Here is a 26365-nt window from a genome sequence, read left to right as displayed (position 1 = left end):
TATCTGCTGAACCATTCAATACTCTCGTTGTTGATTAACCACTTCAATGCCTTTTACTCACCTCATCTCCGTAACCCTGTGCACCACTGGTAATCAAAAATTGATCAATCTCTACCTTAAACATACATAGAGTCATAAAGATGTACAGCACGGAAACAGACCCTTCGGTCTAACCCGTCCATGCCGTCCAGATATCCCCACCCAGCCCATATCCCTCCAAACCCTTCCTATTCATATACTCATTCAAATGCCTCTTAAATGTTGCAATTGTACCAGCCTCCACCACATCCCCTGGCAGCTTATTCCATACATGTACTACCCCTGCGTGACAAAGTTGCCACTGAGGTCTCTTTAATGTCTGCCCCTCATCACCCTAAACCTATGCCCTCTAGTTCTGGACTCCCCGACCCCAGGTAAAAGACTTTGTCTATGTATCCTATCCATGGCCCTCCTAATTTTATAAACCTCTATAAGGTCACCCTCAGCCCCCGATGCTCCAGCCTCTCCCTGTAGCTCAAATCCTCTAACCCTGGCAACATCCTTGTAAATCTTTCCTGAACCCTTTCAAGTTTCACAACATCTTTCCGATAGGAAGGAGACCAGAATTGCATACAATATTCGAACAATGGCCTAACCAATGTCCTGTACAGCCGCAACATGACCTCCCAACTCCTGTACTCAATACTCTGACCAATAAAAGAAGGCATACCAAATGTCACCTTCACTATCCTATCTACCTGTGACTCCACTTTCAAGGAGCTATGAACCTGCACTCCAAAGTCTCTTTGTTTAGCAACACTCCCTAGGACCTTACCATTAAGCGTATATGTCCTGCTAAGATTTGCTTTCCCAAAATGCAGCACCTTGCATTTATCTGAATTATACTCCATCTGCCACTTCTCAGCTCATTGGCCCATCTGGTCCAGATTCTGTTGTAATCTGAGGTAACCTTCTTCGCCGTCCACTACATCTCCAATTTTGGTATCCACTGCAAACTTACTAATTATACCTTTCCTGCTCACATCCAAATCATAAACAAAGATTGGGCTTCCACAGGACTCTGTGGTAGAGAATACCAAAGGTTAACAACTCTTAACAATATTTTCTCTCAAAACTAAGTGGCATCCCATAATTTTTAAATCGTGTCCTCTGTTTCTAGGCTCCCCAATGGGGCAACATGTCTTTCCTTCATCTACCCTGTCTCTCCTTTCAAATATTTTGTAACCATACTCCTGTGCAATTGAAGCAAGAATTCATACTCCTGTACTCCATTCTTCAACAATAAAGGCTAACATTCTTTCAGCTTGCTGCACCTGTGTATTAGTCTTCAACTTATCAACAAAGGCACCCTGGTTGTTTGTACATTGACACTTTTCAACCTCCTAATATTTAAGGAATAGTCTGCATGTCTGTACCTCGTACCAAGTGATGACCTCATGTTTTCTCACATTATATTCCATCTGCCATGTTCTTGCCCATTCACGAAGTCTGTCCTTCTGAAACTGATAGCTTTATAACAGACATTTCCGCTTGGCATTGGATCATCCACACATCTTGTAAACATTACATTTGGTTGCCATCTTCAAGCCATTAGCAATCTGCTGGGACTGGACGTTTTCTGTACTCTACTAGTCACAGCCTGCCAACATGAGAGTGATTCATTTACTCCTTTTTTTTCCTGTTAACCAATCATTAATCTATGACAGTATGTTACTTCCTATCTCATGTGCTTTTCTTTCTCTACTCATCTTTCTATGGTGGACTTCATCAAAAGCATTCTGAAAATGTAAGTATGTCACCCCTATCAGCTTTTTAAATTTTGTTAGCAATGTCTTAAAAGCTCCTGAGTTAATCAAAGACAATTATACATTTGCAAAGTGTACTGACTCTATCCAATCATGTCATTATCACCCAAGAGTCTGTCTATCCCATCCTTTATAAAAGGTTCTGATCTTTTCCCTCCTGTTGATTTAAGGCTAACAGATCTGTCATTGTGTTCTCTCTCGCTCCATTCTTAAATAGAGGTACCATTTGCTGCCATCCAATCTGTAGTGATTAATCCAAAATCTGTGGACTTTTAGAATGTAATTGTCAATGCATTGACTATCCAGCCTCTCCTTAAAATAGTGAATCATATGGGTTTTTCTGACAATCAGCCAGAGTTTCATAGTGATATGAGACTCTTAATTCTAGATTTTTTTCATATTGAATTCAAATTCCACCATCTGCCATGGTGGATTTGAATCCAGGTCCCCAGAGAATTTCTAGGGTCTTCAGATGAAATGTCAACCTCCTCTAGAAGTTAGAAATGTTAAAAATAGAAAAGAGGAACGCCATGAAAAGCTTGAAACAGTTATTGGAGACGGTGAGCCAATGTTATGGGGAGGTGAGGGCCTTAGTGGTATTATCTCTGGACTGTTACTCCAGAGACTCAGGGAAAATTCTGGCAATCATGCTTGAATCCTACCAGAGCAGTTGGTGGAATATGAATTCAATAAAAATCTGGAATTAAGAGTCTAATAATGACCATGAGACTATTGCTTGTGGAAACACCCATCTGATTCACTAATGTCCTTAAGGGAAAGAAACTGCCAAGCTTACCTGGTCTGGCCCACGTGTGAATCCATAGTCACAGCAATGTGGTTAACTCTTAACTGCCCTCTGGGCAGTTAGGGATGGGCAACATCCTGTGAATAAATTTTTCGAATGAACGGAATTTCAGTTGGCATGGCTTTAGGCCTGAAATGAGTTAGCAGAGCTTTGGATATGGAGGGTGTGATGGGAGTTTCAATTAAAGCAAACCATTTTGAATGCTTGACAGCATTGGTACACAGGAAATTGGGCTGTGAGCAAGTTAATTTATACAGAGTCGAGAGAAGAAGTGAAAAAGGCATCTTGAGAGAAATTAGGGATAGGCAACACCTGGTCTTGGCAGCGATGTCAACATTCCATAAAAGAGGAGCTGGGCACCATGGCGTTTAGGAGAGTGATATGTGGAAGGTCAGGGGAAATTTTCCCAGAGATTTGGTTTGTTGGGGAAGAGGTGTTGCAGCAGGAGCAGCTGAAACATTGGTCAGGTCTTTGTGACAAAGATGTTTGTGAGCTCGCACTTTTATTTGTCATGGCATGATGGCATTGTTACAGAGAGTAGTGTTTATTTCCCACCTGTAATTATTCTTGCAGAGGTGATGGTGCATACCTGTGTAAGAATATAAGAACTAGGAGCAGGAGGTGGCCATTCAGCCCCTCAAGCCTACTCTGCTATTTAATGTGATCATGGTTGATCTTATCTCTACCTCAACTCCACTTTCTTTCTCATGCTCCATAACCTTTCAACCCATCATTAATTAAAAATCTGTTCATCTCCTGAAACGTACTCAACATCCACCGAACTGTGGAGGAATGAATTCCAGATTCTCAACTCTTAGGGAGAAGTAACTCCTCCTCTATTTAAATCTGCTTCCCTTTATCCTAAAACTATGACCCCTCATTCCAGATTACCAGATGAGAAAGCATCTCTCTGCATTTACTTCTTCAGTCCCTTTAGCATTTTACATGTCTCGATTTGATCATGTTTCATTCTTCTATACGCGACAGTGTAGGCTTAAACTGCTCAGTCTCTCTTCATGAGACAAACCCCTTATCTCTGGAACAAGCAAATGGACCTCCCCTGCATTGCTCCCTCATACATCCCTCTTCAAGTAAGGATATCAAAATTGTATACTTTCCAAGTATAGTTTCCTTAATTCATTGTACAGTTGCAGAATACTTTCTCCTTTAATCCCTTTAGCAGTGATTGCCATGTTCTATCTAGCGTCCTTATTACTTGCTGTACTGCATACTCATTCCTGCAGTTCATGTGTATATGCATGGGCTCATGGATTATTGTAGTCAGTCTGGTAAAAATACGCCTGTAGGCGTAGGGTGGAGTGGAGGATTTTAACCCAGAGACAAGGAAGGTATTTCCCAAGTTGGGATGCTGTGTCATTGAATGGGAATTTGCAGGTGCAGTTTCCAGGCATTTGTTGCTCTTCATTTGCTATAGAAATTACAGGTTTGGAAGGTGCTGTCACTAGCATTTTGTGAGCTGCTACAGTACATCTTCAAGAGATGCACATCTTGCCACTATAGAGAGTAATTGTTTAAAGTGATGGATGGAGTTCCAATCAAGCAGACTGCCTTGCCCTGAAAGGTGTCAAGTTTCATGAGTGCTGTTGGAGCTTCACTCATCTCGGCAAGTGGAGAATGGCTTTGTCTTGTGCCTTGTAATTGGTGGAGTCTCTTTGGAGAATCAGGAGGTGAGCTACTCACATTATTGACATTCAAAACAGAGCACCCAGCAATATTGCAATCCCACCTGGCAGATGCAGATTGAACAGAGCCATTTGATTCCTATCTGGTATGATCCTCAAGGGGAGCATGCTTTACGTCCATGCTTGGAATTCCCAGTCTCTAATACCCACAGAATTTATGTGCTGGTTCTGCTAAGTTTCCTGTCAGTGGTAATCACCCAGGATGCTGATAGTGGGAGATTCCATGATGATGATACAGGGGGAATGATTATTGCTTGCACTGTGCTACAAATGTTACTTGCCTGTGCCTGAATATGTTTGTTTTGCTGAATACAAGCTTTTGTTCCAGTAAGAGTGGACTGAGCTGTGAGTGCGTAATATTGAAATGGGGAAGAGTCAAGAGGAAGGCTTAAACAAGTAATAGCTGTAATGTCAGAAATGAGAGAAATTGACTTCTGTGGGCACTATTCAAGAACATGTGTGATGTCCATATTCCAGTGTAACTTGTAAAGAGGTGTAAAACAACAGTCACTAGCACTTGAGTGGATAATCATGGCTGAGGAGCAGTTCCACTGAGAGGCTGATGTACAATCCATTCTACAAGGACAGGTTGTGCTGGAATACAATGTCACTGCTGTAGCTAACAAAATTGCTTATTCCATGGTTGGTTCCATCAAGATACTACATCATATTGAATCTTTTTTTAAAAAGGTATTGGTTTCTTTGCCAAAGACACTCTTTTTAAGGTAGGACTCCTTGTGAATTCATGCACCCTATTTATAGGCTAATCATTTTGTGAGCCCCCCCCCAAAAAAAACTATTCTTCTCTTGCTGGTGTTTAGAAATAGAACAGTACAGCACAGAACAGACCCTTCAGCCCTCGGTGTTGTATTGACCTGTAAATTAATCTAAGCCCATCCCCCTACACTATCCCATCATCATCCATATGCTTATCCAAGGACTGTTTAAATGCCCCTAATGTGGCTGAGTTAACTACATTGGCAGGCAGGGCATTCCACGCCCTTACCACTCTGAGTGAAGAACCTGCCTCTGACATCTGTCTTAAATCCATCACCCCTCAATTTGTAGCTGTGCCCCCTCGTACAAGCTGACATCATCATCTCTGATCATCTTGTGTGTCCCGATCAAATCCCCTCTTAGCCGCCTTCTTGCCAATGAGAACAGACCCAAGTGTCTCAGCCTTTCCTCATAAAACTTTCCCTCCAGGCCAGGCAACATCTTCGTAAATGTCCTTGCACCTTTTCCAATGCTTCCACATCATTCCTGAAATATGGCGATCAGAACTGTACACAATATTCAAAGTGAGGCCGCAGTAGCATTTTGTACAGCTGCATCATGGCTCTGGAACTCAATCCCTCTAATAATAAAACCTAACACACCGTATGCCGCCTTAACAGCACTATCACATGAGTGGCAACTTTCAGGGATCTATGTACATGGACTCCCAAGATCCCTCTGCACATCCACACTACCAAGGATCTTTCCACTGACCCAATATTCTGCCTTTTTATTCTTCCCAAAGTGAATCACCTCACATTTATCTGCATTGAACTCCATTTGCTCCCTCTCAGCCCAATTCTGCAGTTTATCCAAGCCCCCCTGCAACTTGTAACATTCTTCCATACTGTCCACCATTCCACCGAATTTAGTATCATCTGCAAACTTACTAACTCATCCACCTATTCCAGCTTCCAAGTCAGTTATAAAAATGATAAACAGCAGAGATCCCAAAACCGATCCTTGTAGCACACCAGTAGTAACTGGATTCCAGGCTGAATATTTTCCATCACCCACCACTCACTGCCACCTTACAGAAAGCCAGTTTCTAATCCAAACTGTAAATCATCCTCAATCCCATGTCTCTGCATTTTCTCCAAAAGTCTACCATGTGGAAGCTTATCAATGGCTTTACTGAAGCCCGTGTACACCACATGAACTGCCCTACCCTCATCCACGTGCTTGGTCATCTTATTTAAAAAAAAACTGAGGTTTGTGAGATACAACCTGCCCTTGACGATACCATGTTGACTATGTCCAATCAAATTGTTGCTTGCTAGATGATTATAAACCCTATCTCTCTTTTATAATCCTTTCCAAAACCTTTCCTACAACAGATGTAAGGCTCACTGGTCTGTAATTATCTGGGTCATCTCTACTGCCCTTTCTGAATAAGGGCACAATATTTGCATTCCTCCAGTCCTCTTGTACTAAACCTGTGGACAGTGATGTCTCAAAGATCAAGGCCAAAGGCTGCGCCATTTCCTCCCTAGCTTCCCAGGGAATCCTCAGATAAATCCCATCTGGCCCAGGGGTCTTATCTACTTTCACACAGTCTAGAATTGATAACACCTCCTCCTTACTAACCTCAATCCTTTCTAGTCTAATAGCCTGTATCTCAGTTGTCACCTCTATAATATTCTCCTTTTCTTGAGTGAAAACAGCTAAGCAAGATTTCTTTAGCATATCTCTGATCTCCACAGGGTCTCCCTACAACTTCTTACTTCTGTCTTTGATTGGCCTTATTCCTACCCTAGTCATCCTTTTATTCCTCACATGGCTGTGGAAAGCTTTAGGGTTCTCCGTTATTCTACCTGCTAAAAGACTGCTCATGTCCCCTTCTCACTGCTCTTAACTTTCTCTCTAAATTTTTCCTAGCTAATTTATTCTCCGTCGCGTCATCTTAACCATCTTGCCTCAACATCACACAAGCCTCCCTCTCCTGCTTAACAAAAGATACAAATTCTTTAGTAAACCCTGGTTCCCTTATCACTTCCTGCCTGACAGGGACATACCAATTAGGGCATGCAATATCTGTTCCTTAAACCAGCTCCATGTTTCCATTGTCTCCATCCCCTGTATTTAGCTAACCCTTTCTATGCCTTCTAAGTCTTGCATTATAATTCCCCATCTCCCATCTATAACTCTTGCTCTCTGGTATGGATGTATCTCTTTCCATTGCTAGACTAAATGTAACCGAATTATGGTCACTCTGTCCAAAGTGCTCACCTACCCCTAAATCAAACACCTGGTCTGGTTCATTACCAAGCACCAGATCCAATGTGGCCTCCCGTCTTGTTGACCCTTCGGCATACTGTGTCAGGAAACCCTCCTGCATACATTTGGACAAAAACTGATCCATCCGACCTACTAGAGTTATACCATTTCCAGTCAATGTTGGGAAAGTTAAAGTACCCCATAACGACCACCCTGTTCCTTTCACTCCTACCCAGAATCGTTTTGCCAACCCTCTTCTCCATATTCCTGGAACTTTGTGTGGGCCTATAAAATAATTCCCAGTAATGTTCTTCTGCAGCTGTACAGGGCCCTGATGAGACCTCACCTGGATACTGTGTGCAGTTCTGGTCTCCAAATTTGAGGAAAGACATTCTGGCTTTTGAGGGAGTGCAGCATAGGTTCACTAGGTCAATTCCTGGAACGGCGGGACTACCTTACATAGAACATAGAAAGACACAGCGCAGTACAGGCCCTTCGGCCCTCGATGTTGCGCCGACCGAATCCTACCTAACCTACACTAGCCCAATAACTTCCAAATGCCTATCCAATGCCCGCTTAAATGACCATAAAGAAGGAGAGTTCACCACTGCTACTGGCAGGGCATTCCATGAACTCACAACCCGCTGTGTAAAGAATCTACCCCTAACATCTGTCCTATACCTACCACCCCTTAATTTAAAGCTGTGTCCCCTAGTAACACCTGACTCCATTAGCGGTAAAAGGTTCTCAGTGTCGACCCTATCTAAACCCCTAATCATTTTATACACCTCTATCAAATCTCCCCTAAACCTTCTCTTCTCCAATGAGAACAGCCCCAAGTGCCTCAGCCTTTCCTCATAAGATTTTCCTACCATTCCAGGCAACATCCTGGTAAACCTCCTCTGCACTCGTTCCAATGCCTCCACATCCTTCCTATAGTATGGCGACCAAAACTGCACACAATACTCCAGATGAGGCCGCACCAGAGTCTTATACAGTTGCAACATGACCTCAGGACTCCGGAACTCAATTCCTCTACCAATAAAGCCCAGTACACCATATGCCTTCCTCACAGCACTATTTACCTGGGTGGCAACTTTCAGAGATCTGTGTACATGGACACCAAGATCCCTCTGCTCATCCACACTACCAAGTAGCCTACCATTAGCCCAGTAATCCATCTTCTTGTTACTCCTACCAAAGTGAATGACTTCACACTTAGCTACATTGAATTCCATTTGCCACATTTCTGCCCAGCTCTGCAACTTATCTATATCCCGCTGTAACCTACCACTTCCTTCCTCACTATCCACAACTCCACTGACTTTTGTGTCATCCGCAAACTTGCTTACCCAGCTTTCAAGCCCTTCCTCTAGATCATTTATAAAGATAACAAAAAGCAATGGTCCCAAAACAGATCCTTGTGGTACACCGCTAGTAACTGCACTCCAAGATGAACATAGTCCATCAACTACTACCCTCTGTCTCCTTCCAGCCAGCCAATTCCTAATCCAAACCTCTAATGTATCCTCAATGCCATACCTCCGTAGTTTTAGCATTAGCCTACCATGGGGAACCTTATCGAACGCCTTACTAAAATCCATATACACAACATCTACTGCTTTACCCTCGTCCACTTCCTTAGTCACCTTCTCAAAGAACTCAATAAGGTTTGTGAGGCACGACCTGCCCTTCACAAAACCATGCTGGCTATCCTTGATCGCGTTATTCCTATCCAGATGTTCATAAATCTTATCCCTTACCATTCTCTCTAAGACTTTGCCCACCACTGAAGTCAGACTCACTGGCCTATAGTTACTAGGGCTATCCCTACTCCCTTTCTTGAACAAGGGGACCACATTCGCTATCCTCCAGTCCTCTGGTACTATTCCCGTTGACAATGACGACATAAAAATCCAGGCCAATGGCTCTGCTATCTCCTCCCTAGCTTCCCATAGGATCCGAGGGTAAATGCCATCAGGCCCAGGAGACTTATCTATTTTCATCCTCTCCAATATTCCCAGAACCTCTTCCCTGCATATTTCCAGGCCATCCATTCTAATCATTTGTGACTCCATATTCACATCAGCAACAGTGTCCTGTTCCTGAGTGAATACTGATGAAAAGTATTGATTTAGTGTCTCTCCAATCTCCTCCGCCTCCACACACAACTTCCCACTACTATCCTTGACTGGACCGATACCTACCCAAGTCATCCTTTTATTCCTGACATACCTATAGAAAGCCTTTGGGTTTTCCCTAATCCTACCAGCTAAAGACTTTTCATGTCCCCTTCTCGCTTCTCTTAGCTCTCTCTTTAGATCCTTCCTGGCTACCTTATAACTCTCTATCGCCCCAACTGAACCTTCACGCCTCATCTTTACATATGCCGCCTTCTTCCCTTTCACAAGGGATTCCAATTCCTTACTAAACCACGGCTGCCTCACAAGGCCCTTTGCACCATGCCTGACTGGTACATACTTATCGAGGACACGTAGTAGCTGCTCCTTGAACAATCCCCACATCTCATTAGTGTTCTTCTCTTGAAAGACTACATTACGTTGAAAGACTGGAGTGACTGGGCTTGTATACCCTTGAGTTTAGAAGACTGAGAGGGGGTCTGATTGAGACATATAAGATTATTAAAGAATTGGACACTCTGGAGGCAGAAAACATGTTTCTGCTGATGGGTGAGTACCGAACCAGAGGACACAGATTTAAAAATACGGGGTAGACCATTTAGAACAGAGATGAGGAGAAACTTCTTCACCCAGAGGTAGTGGCTGTGTGGAATGCTCTGCCCCAGAGGGCAGTGGAGGCCCAGTCTCTGGATTCATTTAAGAAAGAGTTGGATAGAGCTCTCAAGGATAGTGGAATCATGGGTTTGAGGATAAGGCAGGAACAGGATGCTGATTAAGGATGATCAGCCATGATCATATTGAATGGCGGTGCAGGCTTGAAGGGCAGAATGACCACCACCTGCACCTATTGTCTGTTGACCCCTCCTCCTGTTTCTAATCTCAGCACATACCACCTCAGTAGACGGATCCTTGTCAAATGTTCTTTCAGCCACTGTTATACAATCCTTGACTAACAAAGCCACATCTCCCTGATCTTAATGAAAGATCTAAACCCTGAAACCTGCAGCATCCATTCCTGACCCTGCTGTATCCATGTCTCCGAAATGGCTACCACATCGAAGTCTATGCTGCAAGCTCACCTACCTTATTTCGGATACACCTGGCGTTGAATTAGACTCGCCTACCTCTTTCAAAAATGCCATCCTGTATTCCCTCCCAAGAGGACCAGTTCCACCACAGAACACACCAGATGGCCGCCTTCTTTAGAAACTGCAATTTCCCTTCCCACGTGGTTAAAATGTCCTCCAACGCATCTTGTCAACATCCTGCACCTCCACCCTCAGACCCCACCCCACCAGCTGTAACAAGGACAGAACTCCCCTGGTGCTTACCTTCCACCCTACCAACCTTCGCATAAACCAAATCATCCGCCGACATTTCCGCTACCTCCAAAAAGACCCCACCACCGGGGATATAGTTCCCTCCCCACCCCTTTCCGCCTTCCGCAAAGACCGTTCCCTCCGTGACTACCTGATCAGGTCCACGCCCCCCTATAACCCACTCTCCCATCCTGGCACCTTCCCCTGCCACCGCAGGAACTGCAAAACCTGTACCCACACCTCCTCCCTCACCCCTATGCAAGGCCCTAAAGGAGCCTTCCACATCCATTAAAGTTTTACCTGCACATCCACCAATGTCATTTATTGTATCCGTTGCTCCCGATGCGGTCTCCTCTACATTGGGGACACTGGGCGCCTCCTAGCAGAGCGCTTTAGGGAACATCTCCGGGACACCTGCACCAATCAACCACACCGCCCTGTGGCCCAACATTTCAACTCCCCTGAGGACATAGAGGTCTTGGGCCTCCTTCACCGCCGCTCCCTCACCACCAGATGCCTGGAGGCAGAACGCCTCATCTTCCGCCTCAGAACACTTCAACCCCAGGGCATCAATGTGGACTTCAACAGTTTCCTCATTTCCCCTTCCCCCACCTCACCTTAGTTCCAAACTTCCAGCTCAGCTCTGTTCCCATGACTTGTCCTACCTGCCTATCTTCTTTTCCATCTATCCACTCCATACTCCCTCTGCCCTGACCCATCACCTTCATCCCTCCCCCACTCACCTATTGTACTCTATGCTAACATTTCGTCCCCTTTCTAGGTGACATCCTCAGTGCTTGGGAGCCTCCTGTGAAGCGCTTCTGTGATGTTTCCTCCGGCATTTATAGTGGCTTGTCTCTGGCACTTCCGGTTGTCAGTTGGTGTCCGCTGCAGTGGCCGGTATATTGAGTCCAGGTCAATGTGTTTGTTGATGGAATCTGTGGATGAGTGCCATGCCTCTAGGAGTTCCCTGGCTGTTCTGTTTGGCTTGCCCTATAATAGTAGTGTTGTCCCAATCGAATTCATGTTGCTTGTCATCTGCCTGTGTGGCTACTAAGGATAGCTGGTCGTGTCATTTCGAGACTAGTTGGTGTTCATGGATGCGGGTTGTTAGCTGTCTTCCTCTTTGTCCTGTGTAGTGTTTTGTGCAGTCCTTGCATGAGATTTTGTATAGTACGTTGGTTTTGCTCATGCTGGGTATTGGGTATTTGTCCTAGTGAGTTGTTGTCTGAGAGTGGCTGTTGGTTTGTGTGCTGTTATGCGTCCTAGTGGTCGCAGCAGTCTGGTTGTCAGTTCGGAAATGCTCCTGATGTATGGTAGTGTGGCTAGTCCTTTGGGATGCGGCATGTCCTCGTTCCGTTGTCTTTCCCTTAGGCATCTGTTGATGAAATTGCGCGGATATCCGTTTTTTGGTGAATACCTTGTATAGGTGTTCTTCTTCCTCTTTTTGCAGTTCTGGTGTACTGCAGTGTGTTGTGGCCCTTTTGAATAGTGTCCTGATGCAACTTCGTTTGTGTGTGTTGGGGTGGTTACTTTCATAGTTTAGGACTTGGTCTGTGTGTGTGGCTTTTCTGTATACCTTTGTGCTGAATTCAGTACAAAGGTATACAGAAAAGCCACACACACAGACCAAGTCCTAAACTATGAAAGCAACCACCCCAAAACACAAACGAAGTTGCATCAGGACACTATTCAAAAAATTCTTGTTTCCATTCTTAAGATTTGTAGCTCAGGTTGAGGTTGTAAATTTGCTCGCTGAGCTGGAAGGTTTGTTTTCAGATGTTTCGTCACCATGCTGCATAACATCTTCAGTGAGCTTCCCATGAAGCCTCACCAGAGGGTCCCTGATCATGTTACGTGCATAGTGATGAAACGGCTGAAAGCAAACCTTTTAGCTCAATGAGCAAGCTTACAACCTGTCTTAAAACGTTTCATGCTATGGCTTTGTTATCACTGTTCCAATGACATTTCATTTACTGATGTTCTCTGGTGTGACAAGATCAGTCCTGATCATGGATAATGTAACAGTGACATTTGTATTATTGGTCCATCCATCTTCAATTGATTTTAAAATAATTTTTGAGTAGGATGTGTATAAAATAGCACATTCACTGAAGCACAGAACTCAGCAGGAAACTTGAAGTATGTTTGCTCTCCCTGGAGGATCATTACCAGATCAGAGTCAAATGGCTCTGCTCAATCTGCAGCTGTCAGGTGGACCTGCTGTATTGCTGGATGTCGATATGTGACCAGCAGTTGGTTGTGCACTTCCTCGATTACCGTTTGAAAGTCTGTTTCCCATGTTGCGGCTATTATTTACATTTTTTGCATGATCCCTGTTTTAGATAAGAAGAATAAGACATTTGATAGGCTTCTTGGAAATTCTATTTAAATGCAGTAGAGGAATGAGAGGGATCTCGCTATGCAGATGCATCATGACATTTTGATGATTGGTGCAGATTTTTAAACAACAGATAACACCTGCATTTATTCTAACAGTAGAAATGGTTATATTTGTATCAAGCTTTGTTTAGATCATACAAAATACTCTGTGCAGTTTGATATCTGTTATTAAAAGGTATAGAGGCACTAGAGGAGATATGCAGATTTAAGTGTTGTTTTAAATATGAGGTCCTACCTAAAAACTCAATAGGTGGTGGCTCCCTCTCTACAGAGAAAAGATTGAACCAGACAGAAGTCTTTAAAATCTCTTGAGGTGCAATGGTACTATCCTTACCCAAGGGCCAGAAGGTGTGGGTCCAAGTCCCACCTGCTCCAGAGGTGTGTTGTAACATCTCTGAGTAGGTTGACTAGAAAAACAGATTTAATGATTTTTAATAAAACATGGGGAAGGTGAAGATAGTAATAATGAAGGAATGCATGAAAGTTGTAAATAAGCTAGTCAAGAAAACATTTTGCCACTGCGTGATAAAAGGCTGATTTGACAAAATTTGAAGTTTATTCAATCAGCGGATTGTTTGATGGAAGAAAACAGCAAACCTTGGCAAATGGTGCGTTTTCTACAGAGTACAGGGTTATGGTTTAAGGGTGGCACAATAGATAACACTGCTGCCTCACAGCACAAGGGGTCCAAGTTTGATTCCAGTCTTCGGTGACTATTTCTATGTGGATTTCCTTTGGGGCTTGGGTTTCCTCCCACAGTCCAAACATGTACAGATTAGGTGGCTTGACCTTACTAAATTGCCCTGTACTGTCCACGTTAGGTGGTTAAGCAATGGAGTAAAACACCCAGCAGGGTTATGGGGATGGGTGGGTTCAGGTAGTTTGTTCTTTGGAGGTGCAGACTCAGTGAGCCTCAGTGGCCTCTGTCTGCACTGTACTGATTCTGTGAGGATGGAGAGAGAGTCCTAAACTGGTCATGGTCTGATGGATTCTCATTGTCTTGTACATGGCTCCAGATTGTTCAGCCTGCTGAAAACCAATCTGCTCGCTGTTGCCAACCAGTGCTTTTAGTTAGTAACTCTTTGGCTCCAGTTTGATTGCAAACTAAAAGTCAGTTATTGCTTGAATAAGCAACCATATAAATGATGCATACAATGAGTGTTTGATTAACTCCTTTCAGACATGCAGTGACCCTCTAGCCATCCTTAGTTTTTAAAACTATTCTTTTCTCAGTTCAGTCCACAATTAAAAATTGAGTAAGTTTAAAAAAAGTTTGCTAGACAGACAGGTACATGATATCTGTTGAATTCATTGACAGTTTTTTCATTATTTAGGCCCTAGACTCCTATACACGATCAATTCTCCCTTACTACTTCCTTTTTTAAATGCTTATAGAAACTGATCTAGTTCATATCTCTAGCCAGCTTGGCCTTATACTGTAATTTCTCCCTCCGTAATCTTTTCATCATTTTGTTATTTTATATTTTGTTCAATTTTCTGATGCACCTTTGTTGAATTAAAATGCTTTTCTTTCATTTTTTATTACCCTTAACTTCCTTAGTTAACGATGTATGGTAAGGCTTTCCCTTAGAATCTTTGAGTGTTCTAATTTATCCCAGACAGTGTAGGAAAAAGCCATTTTAAACCTGTTCATCTTTCCTTCAGCGATTGTTGTAAACTATGACTTTTAATTGAGAATCAGAGGTATTCTTTAAGGGAGCTATTCACCCCTGGGTTGAAAAGTTAACTGAAGAGTGTGCAGGTTCAAGGTGAGAGGGGGAAGTTAAGGAGAGAAGTATGGGGGAAAATTTTTCACACACAGGGTTGTGAGTACCTGAAATGCACTGCCAAAGAGGTGATGGAAGCTGGCAAGTTAGTAATGTTTAAGGTGTATTTTGATTGACACATGAAGAGGAGACAAACAGAGGGACAGAAACCACCCAGAGGCAATCGGTAGCAGGTCTAAGTAAGGATTAGGAATTGACAGGCTTGGTGGACCAAAGAGCCTAAACCTGTGTTGTATTGTACTGTTAGGGGGTATACATTATGATAGGCTTTTGAGGGAGTGCATCAGAAGTTTTCCAAATTTAATCCCTGGTAGAGTGGGATTTATGAAAAGAGATTAAAGCAGCTGAGTTTCGGGGAGAGAGAGATGCTGTCATTGAAACTTTCAAAATTCTTAGATGTGTTACACGGTAGATGTAGATGAAGTGTTTTACTGGCTAAAAGCCAGCAACATAATACCAAACTAAGGGGCATTCTCTTAAACACTGAAATGAGGAATCTCTTCATTGGAAGGGAAGTTTGAATCTGTATTTCTGTACATCAGAGTTGTGGAAACTCAGTCATTGAGTAGGTGTGAAACATGAGGGAGATGGAGACTGGCATTGAGGTAGATGTTCAGTCATGATCTAATTGAATCGAAGTGTGGAGCTGAAGATCTGAATGGAATAGAAGTGAACCATTCAATGTAAATTCTCCCAGCTCTACCACTCTGACAGTGAATGAATGTGATTTATTTCCAAGTTAGTCAAAACCCTGCAAGCGTGGGTTTACTTACACACTGGTCTGCAGCAGTTCAAAAAGGCAGCTCACCGTCACATTCTCGGGGGCAGTTGAGTACGGGCAATAAATGTTGGACATTCCTTCAAAGAATTTTTTAAAAATACTTCTGGGCAATAATATCAGTGTGTGTTTAATTAACCCAGTAGCCTGTTTGCACATGAAGCCTCTGCTGAGGTGAACACTGCAAACTTGGTAGCCCCACAGCTGACTCCAGTGGAAATTGCATGGATGAGTTGGACAGAAGGGTCTGTTTCCATGCTATACATCTGACTCTATGACTCAAACCATGGTGTCTGATTGTATCTATGATACTGAATAGACAAGTTCTAATCAAAATGTGGTCTGTTTAAAATACTTAATCCATTTTTAATTGAGAAGTTTAGGTTTTGTGGTGGATTTTGAGGGAAAATTCTTGTCTTAATAAGGTTCGAATTTGTGCCCATCAGTACTGACTGACTAATACTGCTGTGCTGATTTGTCAGTACTGGAAACACCTTGCTCTCTTCCATAGTTGTGGTTTAGGACATCTTCAAGTTGAAATCATTCTTTAAAAATTAAATATGTTTTTGTTTTTCTAAACCTTTATCTAGGAATCCAGGGAAACTGTAACCATGAATAACTCGTTGGATAACACTATGTCATTTGAGGAATATATTCGATTGAAAGCACGTACTATACCCCAACATCGAATGAAAGAATTCCTGGAATCACTAGCTGCCAAAGGACCAGAGGCTCTACAGGAATTCCAGCAGGCCACCATGACTGTGTACCAGCAGGGTGGCAACTGTATCTACACAGACAGCACTGAGGTGGCTGGCTCCCTGCTTGAGCTTGCATGTCCTGTAACATCAACTGTACAACAGCAGGAGCATCAGATCCAACAACAGGCACAGCAGATCCAGGTATGAGTGCAATATACTAAGATTTTTATACTATATATTTGGTTGTTATAGTGGGAAATTGAATTTAAAAATTAATTGTTAAAAATAACTAGCTTTAAAACTGAGGCTGCAGGTCAGGCTCACGTATCCTTGTCTGTCTGTTGTGTGGTAAATGTGCACATGGGAACTTTGCAAGTGTTTGCAGATGCTACCAAGTGACAGCAGATATTCGCAAGTATAGAACTGGTTGGGGTTGAGGGGCACTTCAGAAATAAGTCTTAGAAATGGGAGCCAAAACTGTTTCTGGAGATTTTCGAGTAAAAAATGAGGTCTGCAGATGCTGGAGATCACAGCTGCAAATGTGTTGCTGGTCAAAGCACAGCAGGTCAGGCAGCATCTCAGGAATAGAGAATTCGACGTTTCGAGCATAAGCCCTTCATCAGGAATAAGAGAGAGAGAGCCAAGCAGGCTAAGATAAAAGGTAGGGAGGAGGGACTAGGGGGAGGGGCGATGGAGGTGGGATAGGTGGAAGGAGGTCAAGGTGAGGGTGATAGGCCGGAGTGGGGTGGGGGCGGAGAGGTCAGGAAGAGGATTGCAGGTTAGGAGGGCAGTGCTGAGTTGAGGGAACCGACTGAGACAAGGTGGGGGGAGGGGAAATGAGGAAACTGGAGAAATCTGAATTCATACCTTGTGGTTGGAGGGTTCCCAGGCGGAAGATGAGGCTCAGCACCGCCCTCCTAACCTGCAATCCTCTTCCTGACCTCTCCGCCCCCACCCCACTCCGGCCTATCACCCTCACCTTGACCTCCTTCCACCTATCCCACCTCCATCGCCCCTCCCCCTAGTCCCTCCTCCCTACCTTTTATCTTAGCCTGCTTGGCTCTCTCTCTCTTATTCCTGATGAAGGGCTTATGCTCGAAACGTCGAATTCTCTATTCCTGAGAAGCTGCCTGACCTGCTGTGCTTTGACCAGCAACACATTTGCAGCTGTTTCTGGAGATTTGCCAATAATCGAACAGATAAAAACAGAACCAAGCCAAGGTGTCCTTCACTGGTCAACAGAGGATAGGCCTTTTGGGTGAAAACTTGAAGTGGCTGGGGTGGGTTATTGAAAATGGATTGAAAGCAGTCTTGAACATGGCAAAGCACAGTACATGAGGAGTGGGACCATTTACAGTAGATTGTTTATAGCTAGCAGTAGAGAATCCCTGGCCAATTTCTCAATTTGAACATTGGTTCTTTTGACCATTCTATTTCAAACATGATCCATTTAGGTCACTGAATTGCTTCAGTGGATGACTGCACCGTAAGTATACCCCCACTGTAAACTCAGTTAAACAGAAGCAGCTTGGTAATGCAATTACTGATGCCACTAAACTCAGTAAATCTCTCTGACCATGTATTGTCTGAAAGCAAGGAGTCTGTCCTTATACTCTGAGCCATCTTCCCATATCAAACAGAAAAAGTTATTTGCTGACTTTGAACTTCTCTACTGGGTTATGGTGGCATAGGAGAAAGTAAAGGCATGGAAAGGAATCAAAGGTGGCATGAGGAACTGGTTGGGTAGATTTAGTTGCAAAATTAGTTAGATCATAAGACCATAAGACATAGGAGTGGAAGTAAGGCCATTTGGCCCATCGAATCTACTCCGCTATTCAATCATGGCTGATGGGCATTTCAACTCCACTTACCCGCATTCTCCCCATAGCCCTTAATCCCTTGTGACAGCAAGAATTTATCAATCTCTGCCTTGAAGACATTTAGCGTCCTGGCCTCATCTACACTCTATGGCAATGAATTCCACAGGCCCACCGCTCTGGCTGTGGAAATGTCTCCGCATTTCTGTTCTGAATTGACCCCCTCTAATTCTAAGGCTGTGTCCACGGGTCCTAGTCTCCTCGCCTAACGGAAACAATTTCCTAGCGTCCACCCTTTCCAAGCCATGTATTATCTTGTAAGTTTCTATTAAATCTCCCCTTAATCTTGTAAACTCCAATGAATACAAACCCAGGATCCTCAGCTGTTCCTCGTATGTTAGACCTACCATTCCAGGGATCATCTGTGTGAATCTCTGCTGGACACGCTCCAGTGCCAGTATATCCTTCCTGAGGTGTGGGGACCAAAACTGGACACAGTACTCCAAATGGGGCCTAACCAGAGCTTTATAAAGTCTCAGTAGCACAACGCTGCTTATATATTCCAATCCTCTTGAGATAAATGACAACATTGCATTCGCTTTCTTAATCACGGACTCAACCTGCATGTTTAACTTTAGAGAATCCTCGACTAACACTCCCAGATCCCTTTGTACTTTGGCTTTACGAATTTTCTCACCGTTTAGAAAGTAGTTTATGCTTGTATTCTTTTTTTCAAAGTGCAAGACCTCGCATTTGCTCACGTTGAATTCCATCAGCCATTTCCTGGACCACTCTCCCAAACTGTCTAAATTCTTCTGCAGCCTCCCCACTTCCTCAGTACTACCTGCCTGTCCACCTAACTTCGTATCATCAGCAAACTTCGCTAGAATGCCCCCAGTCCCTTCATCCAGATCATTAATATATCATGTGAACAGCTGCGGCCCTAACACTGAACCCTGCGGGACACCGCTTGTCACTGGCTGCCATTCCAAAAAAGAACCTTTTATCCCAACTCTCTGCCTTTTGTCAGACAGCCAATCCTCAATCCATACCAGTAGCTCACCTCGAACACCATGGGCCCTCACCTTGCTCAGCAGCCTCCCGTGTGGCACCTTATTAAAGGCCTTTTGGAAGCCTAGATAGACCACATCCACTGGGTTTCCCTGGTCTAACTTACTTGTCACTTCTTCAAAGAATTCCAACAGGTTTGTCAGACGTGACCTCCCCTTACTAAATCCATGTTGACTTGTTCTAATCAGACTCTGCTCTTCCAAGAATTTAGAAACCTCATCCTTAATGATGGATTCTAGAATTTTACCAACAACTGAGGTTAGGCTAATCGGCCTATAATTTTCCATCTTTTGTCTTGATCCTTTCTTGAACAAGGGGGTTACAACAGCGATTTTCCAATCATCTGGGACTTTCCCTGACTCCAGTGACTTTTGAAAGATCTCAACCAATGCCTCCGCTATTTCCTCAGCCACCTCTCTCAGAACTCTAGGATGCAACCCATTGGGGCCAGGAGATTTATCAATTTTAAGACCTTTTAGCTTTTCTAGCACTTTCTCTTTTGTAATGGCAACCATACTCAACTCAGCCCCCTTATTCCCTTTACTTGTTGAGACATTACTCATGTCTTCCACTGTGAAGACTGACGCAAAGTACTTAAATTCTCCTGCTATTTCCTTATCTCCCACCACTAGGCTTCCAGCATCAGTTTGAAGTGGCCCAATGTCTCCTTTTGCCTGTCGTTTGTTTCTTATGTATTGTTGTGAAATAGTGGCTTCAATTCTGGCGGCCTGACATCACGGCCACTAACTGGTATACATTTCAGTAATTTTGTTTGACATGTTACCTATTATCGTATTTATAAAACTGTGGCTTCCATCAGCTGACCATTTCCTCGCCCAGCATCAACCTTCTAAAAATGTTTAGGAAATCATTGGTTATGATCAAATCACGCAAGCAGTTATTGTAAGCCTCACAAGTGTTTGCAAAACAACTTTGGGCCTGATAGAAACGCAAACTTTTCCTCCTTTCATATCTTTTGTGTGCAATATGTCTGTATTCTATACCTTGTGAGTAGCTCTTGTCAGTAATTTATTCTGAGCAAACCCTCAGTAGGCAACAAGTGCACAAATAACCAAATGATCTGGATTTACTGGTGATGTTGAGCAAGGCATATTGGTCAGGATAAGTAGTGGTGCAAAATCTTTTGTATCCACTTGACAATTTCTTATGTCCATGCTTCTCAACATGTTGGGTGACTTTGGATAATCATTCTTTCCTGCGCTACATGCCAATAGTTGTTGGATTTTTAGTTACTCATAATGTGTGTGGAATTTGTAATCTCTCAACTTGGGTCCTCTGAGACAAGTTGACATATTTCATTGGTTGAGACCAGAACCACTAACTGACTAAACTTCCCATTTTGCCAATGTTAGTTTTCAGTGAAATGCTACAACCTCTCTGGAGTCGAAATATGACTCCTTATTATAGGAGTAATTGTGTATTTTTTTTAATTATAATTTAACAAAGGCTAATCGTCTGTTTAGTTAAGGTTTAGAAAATGCTCTTTACACAGTGATTAATTATTCACCGAACTGCATTTTTGAAAGCTATATTAATGTGTTTTTAAGTTCTGAAGTATTTCAGAATAGAAGAGGAGACGAGCTTTGACACCTTACTTGTTCAGCTGAGACAAGTGAGAATGAAATGTTTCTGGAGGAAAATGGTTTCAAGTAATTGACCGCTTTCAATTTTTGGTTCACGTTTTTTGGGACAGTTTTTCATAGACCTGTACTTTTTTGTTTCAGATATCCAACTGCTGGATCTAATCCACCAGCATAACATTGGCTGGAAATTTTGTGACTATTCCCTGATTTCCCCCAAGTCTATGCACCATTTGTATCAGTCTAGTCAGGAGTGTGATGGCATGCTCTCCAATTTGCCTGGATGAGTGTAGTTTTAACAATACTAGGTCAAAGCAGCCCAACTGACTGACACCACTTCCACTTCCTTCATCACTCATGTCCTCTACCATTGATGCATAGTAGCAGTTATGTGTACCATCTTCACGTTGCACAGTAGGAACTCTCCAAGATTCCTTTTGATAGCATCTCCCAAGTCTGTACCCTCTACCACTCAGAAGAACCGGACCAGTATGTGCAGGGAGTATCACCCACGCTTGAAAGTTCCCCCCACTATCCTGACATCTAACTCTGTTTCTTCAGTGGTGCTGGGTCAAAGTCTTGGAGCTCCCTTCCTAACAGTTGGTTGGGTGTAGCCACAGCATACGGACTGCTGTGGGTGTTGTATGTACTTCACCACCACCTTCTCCAGGGCAGTTAGTGATGGGCAATAAATACTGCATAGCGTGTGATGCTAACATCCCCAAATTATTATTATAAAATTCGTGTGTGTTACCATCTTACAGGGATTGGTTTAAGACCCATTGATAATTCATTCATGGGTATGGAAGCCCCTGGTAAGGGCAACAATTATTGCCCTGGAGAAGGTGGTGGTGAGTCTCAGCTTTGAACTGCTGCAGTTGTATAGTTTTGGGACATTCACACTGCTATGCTAAGCAGTTCTGAGATTTTGGACCAGCATCAAAGGGACTCTATATTCTTACTGCCTGCCTTACCATTATTAATGATTAAGTTTGCAGAGAAATGCCATTTGATAAGTCAGATAAATTGGGCAAAGTGCCACACTTTGGCAGATGATATTAAACCTAAATGTACCTAGTGAGAAGAATGTTGGTAGGAACAACGCAGGATGCGTGTGGGAAACAGCGCAAACAATTTGAGAAGAACAGGTTGAAATATTGAGTGCAAATCATCTCATAGTTTGGTACTTGTGCTAAAAGCTGCAAATAATGTTCATAATATTGGTTTGTATTAATCAGACCTTTCAGTGCAAAACAAAGGTTGTCACTGTCATTAAACAGATTACTAGTTAGAACTCATCTGGAGACAGGTATTGAGTTTTGATCACTCCACATAGTGAGTGGTGAGTTGGGGGAAGGGCCTTATGTTCACATTTGAACATTGGAATGTCTCAAGTTGAAGCAATTAGAACATTCCAGCGTAGATCATTCCCCTTCGGCCCTCGATGTTGTGCCAACCTGTGAAACCAATCTGAAGCCCAGCTAACCTACACTATTCCATTCTCATCCATATGCCTATCCAATGACCATTTAAATGTCCTTAAAGTTGGCGAGTCTACTACTGTTGCAGGCAGGCTGTTCCACGTTCCTACTACTGAGTAAAGAAACTACCTCTGACATCGTGGGCGGCACGGTGGCACAGTGGTTAGCACTGTTGCCTCACAGCGCCTGAGACCCGGGTTCGTTTCCCGACTCAGGCGACTGACTGTGTGGAGTTTGCACGTTCTCCCCGTGTCTGCGTGGGTTTCCTCCCACAGTCCAAAGATGTGCGGGTCAGGTGAATTGGCCATGCTAAATTGCCCGTAGTGTTAGGTAAGGGGTAAATGTAGGGGTATGGGTGGGTTTCGCTTCGGCGGGTCGGTGTGGACTTGTTGGGCCAAAGGGCCTGTTTCCACACTGTAAATCTAATCTAATCTAATCTAATCTGTCCTTTATTGATCACCGCTTGATTTAAAGCAATGTCCCCTCATGCTAGCCATCACCATCCGAGGAAAAAGGCTCACGCTGTCCTCCCTATCTAACAAGTTACATAGCTTACTGATATTCACTGTACAGGGATACATACATGAACTGTATCCTTCAATAAGTCACATGCTTTAGGAAAGGAACTGTGTACACAAAAAAAGGAGAAGGAAAATTTGATTTACTTATCTTTGAAAATCCCAAACTTCAGGGTTTTAATGATTTTTCTGAAATTGTTAGAATATTTAAAGTCTGCTGTTAAATCTGTAGCTAAGACACTTGGAGTTCACAATGGCTGCCTACGCCAAAGTAAATCCAAAATGTGTGCTATTTAAGGCAACTTTCCTAAAAAAAAAACACACTGCTTTAAGAATTTTAAATATTGCAAAAATCAATAAACTGTGCCTGAACACAAATATGAACTATTCCAAAGCTGTATCTTTTTTCATTGTGCTCACAGATTACGCCAAGTGAGCAACGTTTAGAAAAAAGGTCCCAGTTGTTGTACCCATTCAAAAAAAAATGCAAGATTCCACATATGCAAAAATCTGGCATTCTACGCAACGACAAAATTTACTCAACAGTCCTCACAACATATATCCAAGTCAGAAAGATGTATGACCTGGAGAGGAGATTCCCATGTATATGCTACCCTTATAAATGATGGAGGTTACAAGACTCATACATTACAAAAGTAGCCCATGCAAATTACTGCAGTGCATCCTATAGATAGTACACACATCAGCTAGTGATTGGGGAGTGGAAATAACAACTGGAATGTTCGAAAGCTATAAGAATTCGCTGCACAATTGAACTCAAAGAATCAGAATTGTATCTTTTGTATCATCTTCCCATTCATCAACTAAGACATACCAGCGGTAATCAATAAAGACAAGACTTATAAAAATTCTAATCTATATCTCTTGATGGAGCAGATGGAAAGCTGTCCAATGGCACAGAATCTGGTAGCCTTCCATATGTAATTTCATAAAGCAAATGGCCAAAGGAATAAACCTCAATGGTTTCTGTTGTCTAACAGTACACAGAACAAATATTAGAAGTGCTAAAAGACATCAAGTATTTTGATGTTAAAATTCAGTTTTTTTTGTTAAACTTTCTGAGATCTGAACCAAGGACACACAAACAAATTAATTAGGAGCAGGAGTAAGCTGCTGCATGCCATCCAATAAGCCGCTAGAACTCTTTCAATTTTCCTTTAGTACAGATTTGGTCAACTCAATTTATGAAATAATGAAGTGCCTCAGCAACATGTCTTGATTGTGTGGGGAGCAGCATGTTTTTTAAGATAAAATAGGAATAGATGAACTGTCATGCATTCCCATTCCCTGCCACAAGAGGTTACTGAGGCAGAAATTGCAACATGGGAGTTTAGTGGGTTTAGGAATAACAATTGGTCTGTCTGATCTCATAAACAAGTTTAAATCCTTTAGGTGGGAGAGAATTTTTCCAGATACCGTTTCCAGTTATTGGTCATGGGTTTTTAAAAATCTTGCTCTTAAATGTATATGACCAGAGGAATGGGAAGTGTTGAGTCACAGTGGTCCACAATCATTCAGCTTAATAGGTCACTCCTTTTCCTGCCCAACATTTTTGTGTGTATAGAAGAAACTCACTTTAGGTGGGTTTCAGCATTAGATATGGCTACAATGTTCCCCATTGACAGGTTGCCAATGTTTAGCATAGCCTCCCAGGCATCGCTGATCATTTGGTAAAAGAGAGTGAAAGAAAGCATTTGTCATTTTTTTTGTAGCTTTCATTGTCCGTTACAGACTGGCTTCTTGGACAATCGAAGCAGTTGGCATTGAGTGTTTATAGATATACCTCTTGTCTAGTTAATTCTGAGGCTGTGCATTAGATTGGTTGGAATTGTATTGTTTTACTTTCCTATAATTTTTTTTTTTACACGATGCATTAAACATCTAAGTAGAAAAGGCATATATCTTTTTAAATAAAGTGAGGGATGTTAACCTAAAAATTACTAATTATTCAGCTAAAGCTTTCACGATTGTTCAAGTTCATTGTAGAATCCATTTTAGGTAAACTTTCACTATATATTAAACTTGCTACTCTTGATCTCAGTTCGTGTTTTTAAATGGCTAGGATGTTTTAAAGGATAGAATTTTGAACCTTTTTGCCAAATGAATGTGCTTGTCTCGTTTTTTTTCCAGGTTCAGGTTCAGGTGCAGCAATCACCCCAGCACGTCACCACACAACAGCTGTCTCCCCAGCTCCATCCATCATCTGATCAGATTCAGGTACAGGTACAGTCACAACCGGTCACTGCCCAACAGCAGCAGTCTTCACAAATTCAGGCCATGCATAGTCCTACCACAGCTCAGCAGCTTCAGGCTACTCAGATCTCTGTGCAGCACATTCAGCCTTCCCAGCAAATGCAAACCTCAGAAATCTCTGATGAACACATTCAGCACCAGCATATTCAAGCTCAGCTCGTCTCTGGCCAAACTCAACAAATTCAGATTCAAACAGTGAGCTCGCTTTCTCCCACTCAACAACAAGGATCCCCCCGTGAAGGGGAACGACGGTCCAGTACATCAAACGTACTCCAGCCAGTCAAAAAGCGCAAGGTGGACATGCCAATCACTGTTTCGTACACTATTACCGGGCAGCCTGTAGCCACAGTGCTAGCTATTCCACAGGGGCAGCAACAAGGGTATGTGTCTCTAAGACCTGACCTTTTGACAGTGGACAGCGGTCACCTCTACACAACAGCAGCTGGTACAATTACCAGCCCTAGTGGGGAAACATGGGCTATACCAGTTTATTCTACACAACCTTGTACTGATATTCAGCAGCAAGCTGCCACACATGTGACCATCCCTCAGGAGGCCTATAACGTAGTGCAAGTTGGCAGTTCACCTACAGCTGTAACAGCTGTGAAATTGGAGGATGATAAAGATAAATTGGTGACCTCTGGATCTGTGATGAAGAACTCTCACGAAGAGGTGGTTCATACATTGGCCAATACCATCTTTCCAGCACAGTTCATGAATGGCAACATTCATATTCCAGTGGCAGTACAAGCAGTGGGAGGTCCATACCAGACACAGGCACAGTCAATGCAGCTGTGGGATCCCCAGCAGCAACATCAGCCACAACAACAACAACAACAACAACAACAATTACAGGTAAGAGAGATGAGCAGTTTGCTTTTACATTTTGAAAAAGCACAGCAGCTGTGATCTACCAACAGTGCATCATTTGTTTGCTTGGGATTGTCTATGGTGGAACTGTTAACTATGTCGAACTGACTCAAGCAGGAGTGAATGTTAAATGTCTTCTGATTAAAGAATGTGCAGGAAATAAAATGGATTTCTTTTCCATTGGTTTCTAGTGGGTGACTTTCACTTGAAAGTCTGTACTTATGGATGTTGGGCAAGGAGAAGATTGGTGTGGTCCCTACCCTAGTCCAATTCCCCTGCCAACAATTTATTTTGGAA

The 26365-nt window shown here is 42.9% G+C and overlaps 1 protein-coding gene across 2 annotated transcripts in view; it reads left to right on the top strand.

The window, feature by feature from the left end:
* Nucleotides 1-26365, top strand: part of LOC132822205 (transcriptional regulator QRICH1-like) — a 76711-nt gene that overhangs the window by 12107 nt on the left and 38239 nt on the right. For both annotated transcript variants that reach the window (XM_060835282.1, XM_060835280.1), the window contains exons 2-3: nucleotides 16326-16637; nucleotides 25076-26053. In XM_060835282.1, the coding sequence (XP_060691265.1) occupies nucleotides 16347-16637; nucleotides 25076-26053 (1269 nt within the window). In that variant the 5' untranslated portion in view covers nucleotides 16326-16346. The remainder of the gene's footprint in view (nucleotides 1-16325; nucleotides 16638-25075; nucleotides 26054-26365) is intronic.

The sequence above is a fragment of the Hemiscyllium ocellatum genome, chromosome 14, assembly GCF_020745735.1.
Source record: "Hemiscyllium ocellatum isolate sHemOce1 chromosome 14, sHemOce1.pat.X.cur, whole genome shotgun sequence".
In the NCBI taxonomy this organism is placed as follows: Eukaryota; Metazoa; Chordata; class Chondrichthyes; order Orectolobiformes; family Hemiscylliidae; genus Hemiscyllium; species Hemiscyllium ocellatum.
The sequence above is the reverse complement of the archived record's forward strand: the minus strand, read 5'-3'. Positions and strand labels throughout refer to the sequence as shown.